The sequence below is a fragment of the Aphelocoma coerulescens genome, chromosome 12 (genome assembly GCF_041296385.1).
Source record: "Aphelocoma coerulescens isolate FSJ_1873_10779 chromosome 12, UR_Acoe_1.0, whole genome shotgun sequence".
NCBI lineage: Eukaryota > Metazoa > Chordata > Aves > Passeriformes > Corvidae > Aphelocoma > Aphelocoma coerulescens.
In genome coordinates, this window is record NC_091026.1 from 489,569 (window position 1) to 504,791 (window position 15,223).

A 15,223-nucleotide genomic window follows, 5' to 3' on the forward strand; every position below is an offset into this window, starting at 1 on the left:
TAAGCAGTGGAAGGGGCCTTGAGGTCTCCCTGGAGCCTTCCCTCCTCCAGGTGAACACCCCCAGCTCTCTCAGCCTGTCTCCAGAGCAGAGGGGCTCCAGCCCTCCAATTATCTTTGTGGCCTCCTCTGGACCAGCTCCAACAGGAAGATATTCTTCTTGTGCTGAGGCCCCCAGAACTGGAGGCAGTGCTCCAGGTGGGTCCTTCAAAGCACAGATGGGTGTCAAGATCCAAATTTCCCTCTATCTAGACTAATTCCAAGTGTTGGTCACAGTGAATTATGGGGTCAGTATTCATAGAGTGATTAATGAACTGCCTGGAAAAAAAGAAAAAAAAATAAAAAAGATAACTCCAGGTCGTGAGGCTTGTCATGTGTTCTGACCTGCTGTAGCATGGGTGGGCTGTGAGGTGTTTGCATTGGCCACATCTGAGTCAGTCCCTGGTCATGTTCTGCATTTGAGGAGTGCTGAAAGATGCTGTGTGGGAAGAGTATCCAGTTTCCCTCAAGTCACCTTCCCTTTGCTTGCAGCCGTGATAATCGGCAGCTTGGCACAGCCACCTCCTGGATCCAGAGATCGGATGGAGCTGAGGCCCGCGCCTCGCACCCACCCCACACCTGCACGGGAGATGCTCTGGAGGGGATGTCTGGGAGGGATGCCCTCGAGGGGTGCTCTCGGCGGGATGCTCTGGAGGGGATGCACTCGGGGGATGCTTGCCGGGAGGATGTCCTCGGAGGACGCTCTCTGGGGATGCTCTCGGGCCCGTGTGTGCACCTGCCGAGGGGGCGGACGCTGTCGGGCGCGGACCGAGGCGGCGGCGGGGCGCGGGACCCTCCCATTGTCTGCGGTGGCGCCGGGCGGGGCGGCGGAACCGGGGGTCGAGAACGAGGGGCGGCCGCCCACCCTCCGCAGCCTCATTGGCGGCCGCCGAGCGCCGGTGCCTTAAATGGGCGCTGCCCGGGAGCGCTCCCATTGACAAAAAAAGCGGCGGCGGCGGGGCGGGGGCTGCGGGCGGGGGGCGCGGCGGGGCTGCCGCAGGGTGCCCGCGGGCAGGGGCGCGGAGCCGCCGGGCGCGGAGCGGGAGGCGCGGCCGGGCCGGCGCTGCGGCGGGGGCGGGCTGCGGCGCAGGGGCGGGCGGAGCCGAGCCGCGCCGCGGAGCCCCGCACCGACAACGGCTCCCCCGGCCCCGCCGCGCACCCGGGCAGGCGCACGCTCGGCGGAGCCGCCCCTCCTCCGCCGCACGCCTTCCCCCGCGCATGGCGCTGAGCGCGGCAGCCGCCGGCTCCGCACGTAAGTAACGGCCCCGCCGCGCCTTTGTGCGCGGGCCCGCCGCAGGTGAGGCGGCCCCGCCGCGCGCCGCAGCCCGGGGCTGCACCGACCGTCCGGCGCTCTCGGCCGCGCCCCTGCCGGGGACAGGGGGGAGCCCGGTCTGAGCGGCCGGGGCCCGGCCCGGGGGCCCGGCTCGTCGGAGCCCCGGGGCCGGGGGAGGTGCCCGGGGGGCCGGGCCGGGCCGTGGCGGCGCTTCAGGGCTGCGCTCTGCCCCGCGCAGGTGGCGGTGCGGGCGCGGCTCGCGGTGACTCCCCCGGGCCGGGGCGGCGGCGGGCGCTGACACCTCGGATCGGATGGAAACTGGGGGCGATGCCAGAGCGGCACCTCGGCGGGGCGGAGGCGGCGGCCGTGCCGGGGTTCCAGCGACTGCCGAGCCCGGCGCTCCCCCGGCTGCGGAGACTGGCGTGAACATGGATGGGCCCGGCGGCGGGGGGAGCGGGGCAGCCACGGACACGGACGCTGCTGCAGCGCCGGGAGCCCCCGGGGCCCCCGCGCCGCCGCCCCGCGGCCCTGGCTCCAGGGACCCCAAGCTGGTCCATCAGCGGTTCCTGCGAAGGAGCGTGGTGGACTCGGACCAGGAGGAGCCCGCCTTCGACCTGCCCGAGGCGGAGCACCAGCGGAGAATCATCCTGCTCCCCAAAACCAGGAGGATAATCGCGGAGCGGGCGAAGGCGGGGCAGGGGTCGGCGGAGGCGGCGGGCCGGGAGGCCGAGTGCTCCGGAGAGCCGCGGGCAACGCCGGCCTCGGGCAGCGCTGCGGGCGCCGAGGAGCAGAAGGAGCCAGGCAAGGACGCGGAGCGGAGAGAGGCGCAGGATGCTGCCAAGGACCAGGGCAAGGCTAAGAAAGAGGAGCCCGAGGAGGAGGCTGATATGAAAGCGGTTGCCACCTCGCCGGATGGCAGATTCCTAAAGTTTGATATTGAACTCGGGCGGGGATCCTTCAAAACGGTCTACAAGGGTCTGGACACGGAGACGTGGGTGGAAGTAGCGTGGTGTGAACTGCAGGTAAGCCCAGCTGATCCTCCTGTGCTTTTTTTTTTTTCCGCCTTATAAGCCGGGAACTAAAGGCACCGTGCCGGTGTCATCCAGAGCAGCTCAGCCCTGAACAGCCTTTATGGTCACCATCGCTTAGGATCCAGTGTCTAACTATAGCGCAATATCCCCATTGGCTCCGGATCCACCACCTTATGTACACTCCTCCCACGCTTAACCCCCTCGGCCCGGCGCTGCTCCAGCCGCGGATGCCGCGCAGGACCCGCCTGGCGCAGCGAAGGTCACGCGTGGCTCCCGCGGCCGTGGGAAAGGGCGGAGCGGAGCGGGGCTGCTTGTCCCCGGCCCCAGCCCCTTCTCGGGGCAGTAGCTCTGGGTTAAAGTGACACCGACCGCCAACGATTTCGAGTGCGTTTGCAGGAGCAAAATTTCCTTTTGTGTTATGGCTTCATAAAGGCTGAGGAGCTGCTCCCCCCGACCTTCCCTCTCCCCTGCCATGGAATTGTCACTGTCCTGGTGAATCAAACCTCCCAATACGCCCCAGTACTTGCCTTTTTTTAGGCATCATGTGTGCGGTGCTTTGGTTAGGTCAAAGACCTAGCTGTCCAAATACCTTTTGAAAAGGCAGATTTTTACATTAAAGTTCTAGATGTTGAGAATGAAGTAATATCATCCAGTAATAGTTGAAGTCATCCAGTAATATGTAAAGAGAATGAAGGCTTAGATGCTGTCTTTCCTTGTTACCCTGTTCTTGGTGGGTTTTGTAGCCTTTGGTAAAAATCATAGTAGTACATGCTTAATTTTTCTTTTGCTTATAGTGCATGTTACCTCACTTTCGTTGGCATCCATTGGAATGAGACCTAGGAGAAAAACCTAGTAAAAATATTTTTTTATTTTCAGCGTGAGCTACTCTGTAACTTAGGTGAAACGAAGTTTAACCCTTCATTATAATTTGGGGTCTTTAAACTCCCACTGGGTGGTTGAGCTTTATGGCCTGCAAGGGTATTTGAAACTGACATGGAAATAACGTATTATTATAAGACTGAGCTCCTGGGTTTTTGTTTATATTTTAATGTTGGCCCAATCTTTTTGTAAATTACTCCTGGCTGCCTGGGATAGCTGGGGATGGATGTGCAGTTACATCTTTATTCGCTGATGATTTCATTACACAACATAATCATAATTCACTGCAGCACTGCTCCCTTAATAAGAATTATGGGGAACACTTCTCTCTTCATAGTCATGCATTCCCTGGCTTTTATTGGACAGGGATGCAGAATGGGAGACACGGGAGCCAGGCAAGGTATGGTGGGCTGGTGGTGAGGGGCTGAACCCCTCTCTCCTCCAACCCGGGAGGTCTTGGAGGGTTTGTGGGGAAATGGGGGAGCCTGGGGGATTGCCAAGGGGATTTAAAAGGGGGCTGCTGGAGGGAAGCCTGGGGGCAGGCCTGGGCTTTGTCTGGCTTTGCTGGGAACTGAATCCTGAATATGTAAGGCTTCTACTTCAGCAGACGGAAATCCTTGAGGGATGGTGACTGGGATGCTGTTGGAAGGCAGGTTGTCCAAAGGAAAAGACTGATGCTGCTCCTGTCAGGCCAGCTCCATCACTGCAGAGCCATCGCACAGACCCAGAATTCAGCACGATGCCAGGTTTTCGCAGTGCTCTAGCAGGGGGATTGACATAGATGTATTTTCCACGTATTTTCTGTAATAGAACATCTTTAATGACCAAAGACTGCCAAATGTATTGGAGACACGGCATGGAAGTGCTAGACTCTGGGTCATGTACACCTAAGGAAGAGACTGGGAAGGCAAAACTGCAGTGTGAAAGCTTTCTTACCTGGTGAATGGCCTTCTTATTCTTAATTACACTAGCTTAGGAATTCTTGAACTGACTGCATGTGAAGAAATCTGTATAATGCTCGAATTCCCATTAGTTTTCACTATATGTGCATCAGCCCAAACAGATCTTATTGCTAGATATTTTCAATTTAATAAAGGATTTGCTTTAGGCCTCTAATCGTGGAAGGAAAACTCTATTATTTGGCTGCTTTAGAGAAATTGGTGTGAATCCCTAGGAGGCAGGGGCTGCTGGGTCTCCTTAAACTCCGCTGTGTGCAGACCAGAGGTAATGTGAGATGGTATGTGACTCTGGAAACCAATACTTTGGTCTGGATTGGGAAAGCCTCATTGAATGACAAAAGCCTTTAACGACTACAGGATTAAAGCCTGTGCCTCTGGGCTGGATTTGCATGGAGGAGGCGATGGGAGAAGGTGTGAATGGCTGTGTTGTCTCCAGCTTTTTGACTTGTAGAATACTCTCTCGGTTCAGCTGGGGAATTTTAGGGAAAACATTCAGATGGTGCTTTCAAGTAAATCACTTTATTCATGTTTTTTTTTTTTTTTTTTGGTGAGCTGTGCCAGTTAGATCTGCCCCGATTTGTCTTTCTCCGCACAAATTTGAAGTTCCCTATAGGTAGCAGAAGACTGAGTGGAAGCCATCATATCACTATGCTGTTGGAGACAAAATGCCTTCCTCTGCAGCCTCACACCATCAGAACCCAGTCCAGAGCCTTTTTGTGGAAAAATTGCTGCAACCTGTAGTTTTTTTCTTCGGGAGATGCGCTTGTGCTGGTTACAGTTGGAGCGGGGAAGTTACAGCGAGCAGCGTTGAGGTTCCATGCAGGCATTAATCCTCTGCCCTGGCTCAGCGTTTTTTCAGCCCGGTTGTGCTGTTGCCTGTGTGTCTGTCTTTGTCCATCTGTACAAAGGCCTCGCGAGCCATTCTTGTTCAGTGGCTTTATTTCATTGAAAAGACGGCTTTAGGGTTCAGAACTGAAATCATGGCTTTGATTAGGGCAGGATCCAAGCGCTAACCAAATGATCTGGGCTTTAGACCTGTCTGAAGAGGTGAAAGCTGTAGCTGAATTCTAGCTAGAAAATAAGGCTATTGTTCCTTCGTGAAGCTGAAGTGCCAGAGCAGGATTAGTGTGCCCTTGCAGTTTTGGAAGGGTTTGCGTTCCAAGGTTTTCAGCAGCTGTAATTAATATTAATTGATGGCATACAATCACTGTGGTGAGGCTTTGGCAAAACACTATTGAAGTGTTGCACTCCTAAGTAAAATGTTGGGTCATGAATAAGGAATACAGGCTTTGCCGCTCCCCTGCTTACAAGCCAAATATTCCTTTTAGTTAGATGAATGGTTTCAGAATGCCCATCATGTTTCCCTTTGGGAATATATAGGGACTCTGCAAAGAATACTATGGTACTATGAAATGCAGGGGCCTCATTGTACTTTATGGTTCTTGCTTTGACTGTGAATACTGACACTGCATTTAATTTTAAATTTTTTTGTTAAGAAATGGGGAAAAGTTGGGCTGTCTTATCCTGCTGTTGCAGGAAGGTGGGAAATGCCTGGTGATCACCCCAGGGAAGCCAGGCTTTCTCCAGTGCATAAGGGTGCTTAGATGGATGCAGGACACTTGGTGCCCAGGTGCTCCATGCTCTGAGAATGTGTGGGAGTCCTGAACTGAGCTCAGTCCCAAGATGCATCAAGATGTTGGATGTTGGAGGTATTTGGCCAGCTGTGTAAGAGCAAAGGATGAGCAGAGGTCAGTTCTCCTTCCACACCCAGATAGCTGAAATGAGAAATCCTGGGTATTAGAATAGTTCTGACAGCATTTTCCAATGGCCACCGAGCTGTGGGTCTGCAATGGTAAAACAGCCAGGAACAGCCATGCTGCCCTAGTAGCAGTGTTCTGCTTCCTGCACTCACAGACTTGCTGTGGGCTTCTGGTAGTTCCGCTATAGTTATGTAGAGAAAAACTTAAATATCTTTAAAATAAGTGTTTTAATTCATGGTTTCATAGCACTTTTCTGCTTTAATGTCACTACCAATCTCTTCAAACTGCTTGAACCCAAGGAAAAAATGTGGAATTACACTGTATATTACACTGTATATTTGAAGTGACTTAGTTATTTGGGAGCTTCAGGTTTTTGGAGGGCATGGATCTTAGTTTTCAGTGAAGTTCAAATGTGGATGTGTTTCTGGACATGTTTTAAATTATCTCTTCCCATATTAATACTGCATACGAATCAAATGAATTTTCTTGATCTCAGTTTTTGTCCCTCTACACGAGAAGCTCAGCCAGACTGGATGCCTGATTTTCATATGGCATGAATGGTCTAAAAGTACAAGATGAAATTAGACTTGGTTTTGATGCAAGGTGAATAAAAGGGACATTTAAAATCATTAATGCTGAACCTGAGTGAACTTGCCTATGTTTGTTTCTAAGGCCAATAACCTTTCCTTGAAGCAAAATTTAAACTTGGAGCAGGGAAGGGAGGAAAAGCTATTTATTTCCAAGTGTGCTATGAGAGCATGCTATGATCCCTATATAACTATTTTCTTAACATTTTAAGCAGTGTTTTCATTCTTATCTTCATTTAGGAGATGTGCAATAGTAAGAGACATCGAGGACTATAGCTCAGATGTTTTGATGTAAGCAGCTATGTTTGCATGCTTACAAGTGGGAGCCAATGTAATGGACAGTGTTAAAGCAAGTTTGCTTTGCTTTAGCTGCCAAGTCACTGCTGGCAGAATTAATGATGTGGAAGAGGGAGGATGTCTTATGCCCCAGTATCGAAATTCCAGGGTGGTTCTTCCTGAAAAGGGTAGTAACTCCAGGATTTCCACAGGTGTGGTAGTTTGGCTTTTAGTGTCCTTGCTGGCTGGCAGCATTCATCTGATGTTGAAATAGTAGCAGGTTACTATCTGTGCTGGTAATTTATTGGCCAGGTAAACTTTGTAGTGTAAATGAACAGAATAATTTAGAAAATCTGGGAGAAGAAAGGAGAGAGAGACTGTACCTGAAAGCTTGAATCTGGTATTGCTGTCTGCTCACAGTAAGTAAATTCCAAGACCAGTTTTGTCTGTGTCCAGTTAATTCTTGTGAAGGTGTCATCTGTTTAAATTGAAACAATTGGTTTAGCTGTGCTTTACAGTGTCAGTATGTAAGTGTGTGCCTGTATCACTGGTGTTTGTTAGCAGAGCTGTTGCCCTGGCATGGAGAAGCAGGGCAGGGATATGGTAGTGAACTATTAATAGATGGCTTCTCAAATTCAGTAAATGAAATAGAGCTGGGTCAGGCTTCACATTCGACTTGTGAATCACACAAAACTCCTTTCTTTTGCTTTTGAGCACATTGTGCCTAAAGGTTGGTTGTGTGCTCTTTTAATTCTGGGGAAACTCTTCATGCTAAATGTGTGGATCCAGTTGCCATAAGCAGAAATGACTTCAAAACTTGGTGTAAAGGATATTTCTGGTCCCTTTGGTCATCTCGTATCCACAGCTGATGGGGGGTGGAAAAAGTTGATGTTGGAAGCGGTCACCGTGGTGACCCTTGCAATTGATACACAGCCTGACGTGAATAACGTTTGCACTGATGGTATTGTTTTGTGGTTAGGGTGTAACACAGGTTTAAAAGTTTAGAGGCAATGGTAATGATGTGCTAAAAGATGTTGGCTACTGGAGTTAATGTGTTTTGATAGTCTGAATGATTAGAGATGCTGCAGAGGTTTGAAAAAGTGTCTTCTGGAAGGGTAGGTGGAAGGTAGAAGCCCTGCTGTAAGGGTTGGGTGCAAAGGCATTGTTGAGGAGAGGAGGTAGGGCTAAATCTCTCCTGCCTCAGGAGCCTACTGCAGTGGTTCCTGTGGGTTCGGGTGCTGAGAAGTTTGGGTTTTAGATTTGCCATTGTATGGCTGTTGATGGCCAGCAGCAGGACACTTACCTGTGTGTGCATTAAGCTCTGGGCTAGGTCTGCTGGCCAGAAGACATAAATATAAGCTAAGTGCTGATGTGTTGTGATCCTTGGACAGGCCACAGGTGTGAGGAAAGGGCAGCCAAAGGTGTGTCACGCGAGATGTGTGACACTTGGCACTCCTGCTGGAAGAGACATCTTCATTGCACTGCAACAGGAGGGGCTTGCAGACAGCAGCTGGAGAATATCCAAAAGGGTCATGTGGAAGCAGGACTGTTTTTCTTCATGTTTAAGTTTATATATGTGATATTGAAGTTGTGTTTGGAAATGTATCTTTTCCCTGAAGTGACACTGGTGGACAGCATGGGTGCTATCTCAGTGTTGCTTTTGGTGTGCCTGAAACTGACGTTGGCCAAGAAGGGCAGCCTAGGATTTTCCTTGTGGGGTTGAGAAGTCGACTGGAAACAACCTTCAATCCAGTGCCTTGCTATTCCTATGTAGCTCTGAAAGGAGGGAACCAGCTCTCTGCTTCCTGCTGCCCTCCTGCCTCCTCAGAAGCAGAGGTCAGCCTTCCTGCAGGAGGGGTTCACAGCCACGTTCTTTGCAGCACTGCCTGGAGTCTGCACCAGTACAAGAGTACTTGTAGATCCTTCTAAATCCAGTTTCCACATAAACCACAAAATAGAGCCCCTTTTATGTGTTAGACTGGTCCCTTGCTCTGGAACGGACTAATCTTCAAACCATAGGCAACTTCCCATATCCCTGATCAAAATCTTATTGTCCTCCAAAGGAATCAGGTCTATATCTCCTTCTGGCATTATGCTTACCCAAACTCTGCTAGTTAGGAATTTTGTCCATTCAGAATTAGCTGCATAGCTTCTTAGTGGTTCTTTTGACATGCAAATGCCAATGCCCTGTAAAAGACACTGGGAGTTTGGGACAAGGAGTGGATCACAAGTCCTGCTTGTTCTTCCTGTCCCCTGCCATCACCTGTGTTGTGGATACAAGTTGTCACATGCCACTGAACACCTCTAAGCCTTAGGAAGCATCTTATTTCCCATTTAGTTGTCTGTAGGAATTGGTGAACCTAGACTGAGTTTTAAATCAGCTGGTAATAAATGTGCACTGAAAACTTTCAGGAGTGACTCTTATGTGACATGCAGGTAGTGCGGGGTGGTGATGTCTCTTCTACTCAATCCCTTAAAGAAATATAAGTAAACTCATACCTGTACTCATATTGAATTTTATTTTTTGGGAGATGCTCCATCTTGGTCTTGAATGGTATTACCTGTTCTTTCAGTTTGTCATCATCCCCAAAATGCTTTAAAAAAAAAGAAATTACACCCTCTGGAAAATAATTTGGTTGTATAGTGTTAGTACAGTAATATGGCTGTGTGATACAGTGGTTAAATATGCAGTGGAGGTAATGGGCAAAATGAAAGGCCACATTCTGGGAATGTCCTTCTTGTTTAAACTGTCAAGGAAGGAGTCACTGAAGACTTAATACCATCTGTTCCTCAGTTGTTTGCTACAGAGGGCTACAAACCACTTATTCATGAACTCTGAGGAAAACAGATAGGAGAAGGCAGAGTCAAGTAACACTAGGGGAGTTCTAACTTGGCCATTTTATGTGAATTCAATCTGATCTTCATTCTTTTTAAAGGAAAATTAGATGCTCTTGGAATGGTATTTGAACCTGTGATGAGTCTCAGCACCACCTTACTAAAGTTAATGTGAGTGTTAATGTAATTTTTGGTTAGATAAGTAAACTTAACGTCTTTGATTCATATTTTTTCTGGAAAAATGAAAACCTAAAAGGAAATGAGCATGTTTTTGTTACACACCAGTCCTGTTTTGTAATGCTTTTTTGGGGGAGGAGGCTGTACAGTAGCTGGTTACTTAAACTATTAATAAATCTTTTTCAGATTCTGAAAGTCCTGATATAGTCCATCTCTCTCTATTTTAAAGACCTTTTGTTTCATCATAATTCAGAGATTTTGAATGTAAATCTGTATGCATGGTGGCTGCCTTATTGTCTGGGGATTTTTTTTGTTTTTAATTTATGTATTTATGTGGATTTGGGGAACTGTCAGGTATTTTCCATTAACTTTGAGCAAAGTGTGAGCCTTGATAAACCGTGGTTCTGAACTGAGCGTGGTAATGTGATGTTCTGTATTCCTGAATTAACAGGGCTTGTCCAAAGGTAGTGTCAGTGTATCTCAAATGCTTTAAACTGCCTAAAACCCAGTCAGACTAAACAGATGGAGGAAGAGTTTTTTTCTTTAGCTGAATAATAAAATTGTCTATATTCTATAAAAAGAGGCTTTATTAAAAAGAACAGATGACAGTTGGTCACCTCATGTATTGAGAACTGAGTATTGATTTTACAGAAGCAGCATAAACCAGGCATTGCCTCTGTCTGCTTCTGAGGTGGTTGTTCCTTTCTCTCACTAGTGCGTGCTCGAAGGATTAAAATTATGGTGTTTATTCCAGATTTTTATACAATAAGCAGCTTTTTCACGTTGCCCGTCCTGATGCTGGATTGTTTCAGTTAGAGGAGCATTTCAGGTGCCCCATTGTGCTGGCTGGAGCTGGAACAGCTGTGGTGCTTGACTGAGCAGAATCAATCCTGCTGTTCAAATAGAACCCTGGGGAGAGTGGGGGGGGAAATCACAAAGTTTCCAGTGGATGTAGCTCATTGCTGCAGGCCTGTGCAGCACTCTGCTGAAACACTGGAATCAGTTTTACAAGAGCCAGATATTATCAAAATAGGTTTGTTTTGTTCCAGGCTTTGCTGATCAATTAAGGAAAACAGGCATGGTTGTGTGCATCTGAACTTGTTTTGTTTCTCTTTCATATCACTGTGTGTTTGGAGAGCTGTTGTAGATAATAAAGCGAGTGTTACACGAATGAAATGGACTTGTTTTTATCTCAATTATGATAACACTTATATTGCCTTTGATTGCTAGTGCAGGATGAGAATATAGAATCCCAGCATGGTTTGGGTTGGAAAGGACCTTAAAGCTCATCTTGTTCCAACCTCCTGCCGTGGTTGTGACATCTTCCACGAGCCCAGGGTGCTCCAAGCCCCGTCTCATATCTTGTGGCAAACAGCACAGTTGTGACTGACATGGATGGATCTGCATGTACTTGATGCTGTTTGTGCATATAGAAAATTAATAGAAAAATAGAAAAAATACGAAAGCACTTGTTTTAAGCCATAGGATACAGGGCAAAATGAATTGGGAAGAGTGACCTAGAATGGCTGTTCACATCCTATCTGTGATGCTGCTTCTTGGATTGTGTTCTTCTGGGAATGCAGCAGCAGTCCCACTGCCCTCCAGGCTTCTAACATTTTTTTTCCTTGCATGAGTTGTGATACCTTGTGTAACATCTTTCACTGACCTTAATGAGTGTAAAAATCATTGTGGCAGTTCAGCCTAACTGGAGCCCGTGATCTCCAGGAACATCCAACACAGGCAGAGGGGGGTGAGTGAAGAGGGAACATAAAGCAATATTTGGGAGTTGTTTGTATTGTAAGGGCCCTGTTGAAGCTCACACAGTACCATTCCAGGAAACAAATGAGGATTTTTGTGTAACTTTCCTTTAGAAACAGTGAGAGGAAAGCTTCTGCTGATAATCCGCTCATCCCTGGATGTATGGCAGACTCCTGAACTGGACAAAAGTCACAGAAAGCAAGTTTGAACTATAAATTCTTTTAGTCTGCTGGGATCTCAGAGCCCCATGGGTGTCAAGTAGCAGTGATTGCTTGGTCTTTAAATAGAAAACTCACTTTGGAGTCTCCATTTAAGAACTGGACCCACATCAGGCAGTGGGAGATAAATGTGGGCATCCAGGGCAGCATCCTAAGAAAGTGGGCAGTGCCCCTGTACCCTGCTGTTAGGCAGGGTAAGCCAGAACTTGCCTGCTGTATTAGCTCTGAGCAGGGGCCCAAGGGAGCAGATGCTGGGGGGAAGGCTCCATCCAACACCTGGTTGCCCCGTCTTCAGATGCATGAACTGCCTTCAAGAGAGGTCAGACCTGTGGTGAAACACTGCTGTCTGTCCAACAGCTCCAGCATTTCCTCCTGGGATACCCTTTCCTAAGAACGGAAGAATCTTCTGTCTTGAAAGCATGAAGTTGCAGGAGGTGTGCTCCTCATTCTTTCCTTAGCTGCCAGGGTGGTAGTTTAGGGGGTTTGGTAAAGGCTTCAGTGACCCTTGCACATGTGAGAGGAGCTGGGAATGAATCTCCCCTCTTGGTGTAAGTTCTTTAGCCTACGTTTGGGTGTTGTGGCAGGGGAGATGGGCAGGACCTCTTCCAGGTGTAAGAGGAGAGTAGGTGCCATCACTCAGCTTTCTCTATGGGATAGGTGTGCAATTTGAGGAATGGCTGCAGAGTTAATTTCTGGGTCCCAGCTGTGTTTGTGCACAGGGGGCACGTACCAAGGCTGAGACCAACTGGGGCGTGTGCTGGAGGCTGGAGCTCTCGCAGGCACCTCACCTTGAGGAAAGGCACAGAGCCTTCAGCGTGCTGGCAGCTGCAGGACTGGCTGTCAGAGCCCCAGGTGCCTTCAGGAGAGTGTATTTGGACCCAGATCAATTTTATGCCTTATTTTTACAGTCTCATGTTAAATTAAGCCAGCTGGATGGATTCCCACATGATACAAGATGCTATGGAGGCATGCTGTGGCTTCCTCTGGGCTGTAGACAGCTCTCTGACCCCTTTCTGTGGAAGAGGATCAAGCCTTCTTTTCAAAGTATAGAAAGAAGAAACTTGTAGCAAATAACTGTGGTTGGGAGAGGGAAGTGAAATGGCTTTTTAACTCAATGGAATAATTGGTGCTTTTTGGGACTTGACTGCTTGAATTTCTGTCCCCACTTGTGACCACTCTGCCAGAGCCCATTCTCCTGCCATGCAATAAGTACACGACATCCCCACAGGGGCTGCTGACAGGGAGGGCTTTGATGAGAGGCTGACATCCCTTACCATGAGAAACAGTTAATGCTTAAAACGCGTGTGATTAAGATGTATGTGTATCTGTTCACTTAGATGAATCTAACATGGCAAGTTTTTAACCACTAAAGCTACCAAACTATTAGAAACAGCAATTCTTCCTCTAAGTAGCACACAGGCATTAATACAGCTTCATTTACTGAAGTGTGGATATCCTTTTTTTAGTTATCTCCCAGGTAGTTTGAGGGAAGGAGATAAGCTCAGGCTTATTCACCTGTGGGCTTCAAAGGAAGTTTTGCTCCATAGCTTTGTTTTAAGGCTTTTCTGTGTGAAATGAGACACTTGGTATGATGAAGCCTGGGTATTCAAAAGCAACTGCCACAAAGAGGGGACTGGGTATTTGATTTTAGCCACACAAATACTATCTGGACTTTTTCTTCTTTTTATTTGTGGTGTTGCTGGGTAACAACCCCATTTATAACAAACACTGCTAGAGGTTGTAGTCCATGGTGGGAGGGCATCTCTCAGCATGGAGCTGTTGATGGAGAGCAACTGAAATGGGGAGGTCTGTGCCTGGGGCAGTTGGCTTTGTCCAAGCAGGACACCACAAAAAATACACACTTTACTAACTTGGGACCTGAAAATTGAATCCAGCGTTGCTGCTGAACCCCACATTCTCTGTGTGTGGCGGGTGTGGCTGATGCTGGTCTGGCTTTGTTACAGGTTAGGGAAGGGTTACAGGGTGCTTCACCAGCCCCTTCCTGCCTGCCTTTGACATTTTTAGAATCACCGAAGGGTTTGGCTTATAAAGGAACTTAAAGACCATTTCATTTCAATCCCCTGCCATGGGATCAGACAATTTCCACTGCACCAGGTTGCTCCAAGCTCCATCCAACCCGTCCTTGAACATGTCTAAGGATGGGGCACCCACAGCTTCTCTCAGCAACCTGTGTCAATGCCTCATCACCCTCACTGCCTTTTCAGGAAGGCTTTATTAATAAAATGGATACTACTTCACAGAAACTTCCCAGTAGGCTTTTAAAAAATGGTTTAAATGACTTTTTTCCTTCTCATTCCTGCTCTTTCCTGTCTTCTGCCACCCCTCTAAAAGTTACAAGGACATGGTTCTGCTCTTAACAGCTTCTGCACTGCCATGAGGTATATACCTTTATCCTTTTCTCACATCCCTTATTTTTCTTTAGAGGGTCGTCTTCACAATTGCATGAAATTATCTCCTGTGATTAATCCAACGAGATGCCATTTCACCTGTCAGCCTCCCAGATGTGCAGGGTGTTTGTGCAGCCTTGGGACCATCAGTCGGTGACAGCTGGGACAGCATCTGGTGTCTAAACATTCTGATGAACCTGAGATGGAAATCAGGATTTGCAGAGAAAGCAAGGAAAAGGGGGTGGCACCTAAGTGAGACAAGATGCAAGGCAATTTGTAACCTCTTGTGCAATAGTTGCTTCTGATTCTTAGCAATGACTGATAGTCGTGATCTTTCTGCCTGCCTTTTTGATGCTTTGGTACTGCAGTTCTGCTCCTGCAATTACAATCCACGTGCTGGCAATGCTTTTGTTAAAAACAAGCTTTGATAAAGCTTATGTATTGTGCATATTTTGTATGCTTTATGCTATTTGCTATATCTCTGATTTTTACAGTTGAAATTGTAATTTATGATTTCTGTTAGAAAAAAGTCATTTAAACATTTCCACAAAGCTAATTTTTGTGTGCAAAAAGAGAGAACAATGCAATGTTTTATGAACTGTGACCTTTGTGCCTTGAAAGATGTATAGGGCATATTTCCAAATGGCTTTCTGTCAGCAGAGTAACTAATGAAATCCCCTGGCACTGGGAGTCCTTGGTGCCTAATAGGATGTGAACTCCCTGTATGGCAGCTTCAACAGTTTGGTTATTTCTGAAAGTGCCCCTTTTTTTGGGTTTTGCAGCTACCAGGATTGGGCTTTTGCTGCAGTTTTGTATTCAGTGGGTCCAACTGGAGAATTTCTCCTTCCCTTTTCTATCAAGTTTACTGAAAATTGAAAAGTGTTTTGTTGCCACGTGTCGCTACCCTAATTTACTCACTAAATGTATTGTGGAACATATTTTCCTCAGGAAACAAAGGCTGAATATCAACCTTTGAATGTGTTTTTGACAACCACTAGAAATAACAAGAAAGGGTGAGTTTTCTTA

The 15,223-nt window shown here is 47.8% G+C and overlaps 1 protein-coding gene across 9 annotated transcripts in view; it reads left to right on the forward strand.

Annotated features, from left to right (window-relative positions):
• Window positions 1-1,215: 1,215 nt before the first annotated feature.
• WNK2 (WNK lysine deficient protein kinase 2) overlaps window positions 1,216-15,223 on the forward strand; it is a 102,680-nt gene continuing 88,672 nt past the window's right edge. For 8 of the 9 annotated variants that reach the window (XM_069027619.1, XM_069027613.1, XM_069027615.1 and 5 more), the window contains exons 1-2: window positions 1,216-1,288; window positions 1,548-2,331. In XM_069027619.1, coding sequence (XP_068883720.1) covers window positions 1,621-2,331 — 711 coding nt within the window. In that variant the 5' untranslated portion in view covers window positions 1,216-1,288; window positions 1,548-1,620. Of the gene's footprint in view, window positions 1,289-1,546; window positions 2,332-15,223 lie in introns of those variants that run through there. The other variant, XM_069027614.1, reaches the window with a different exon arrangement.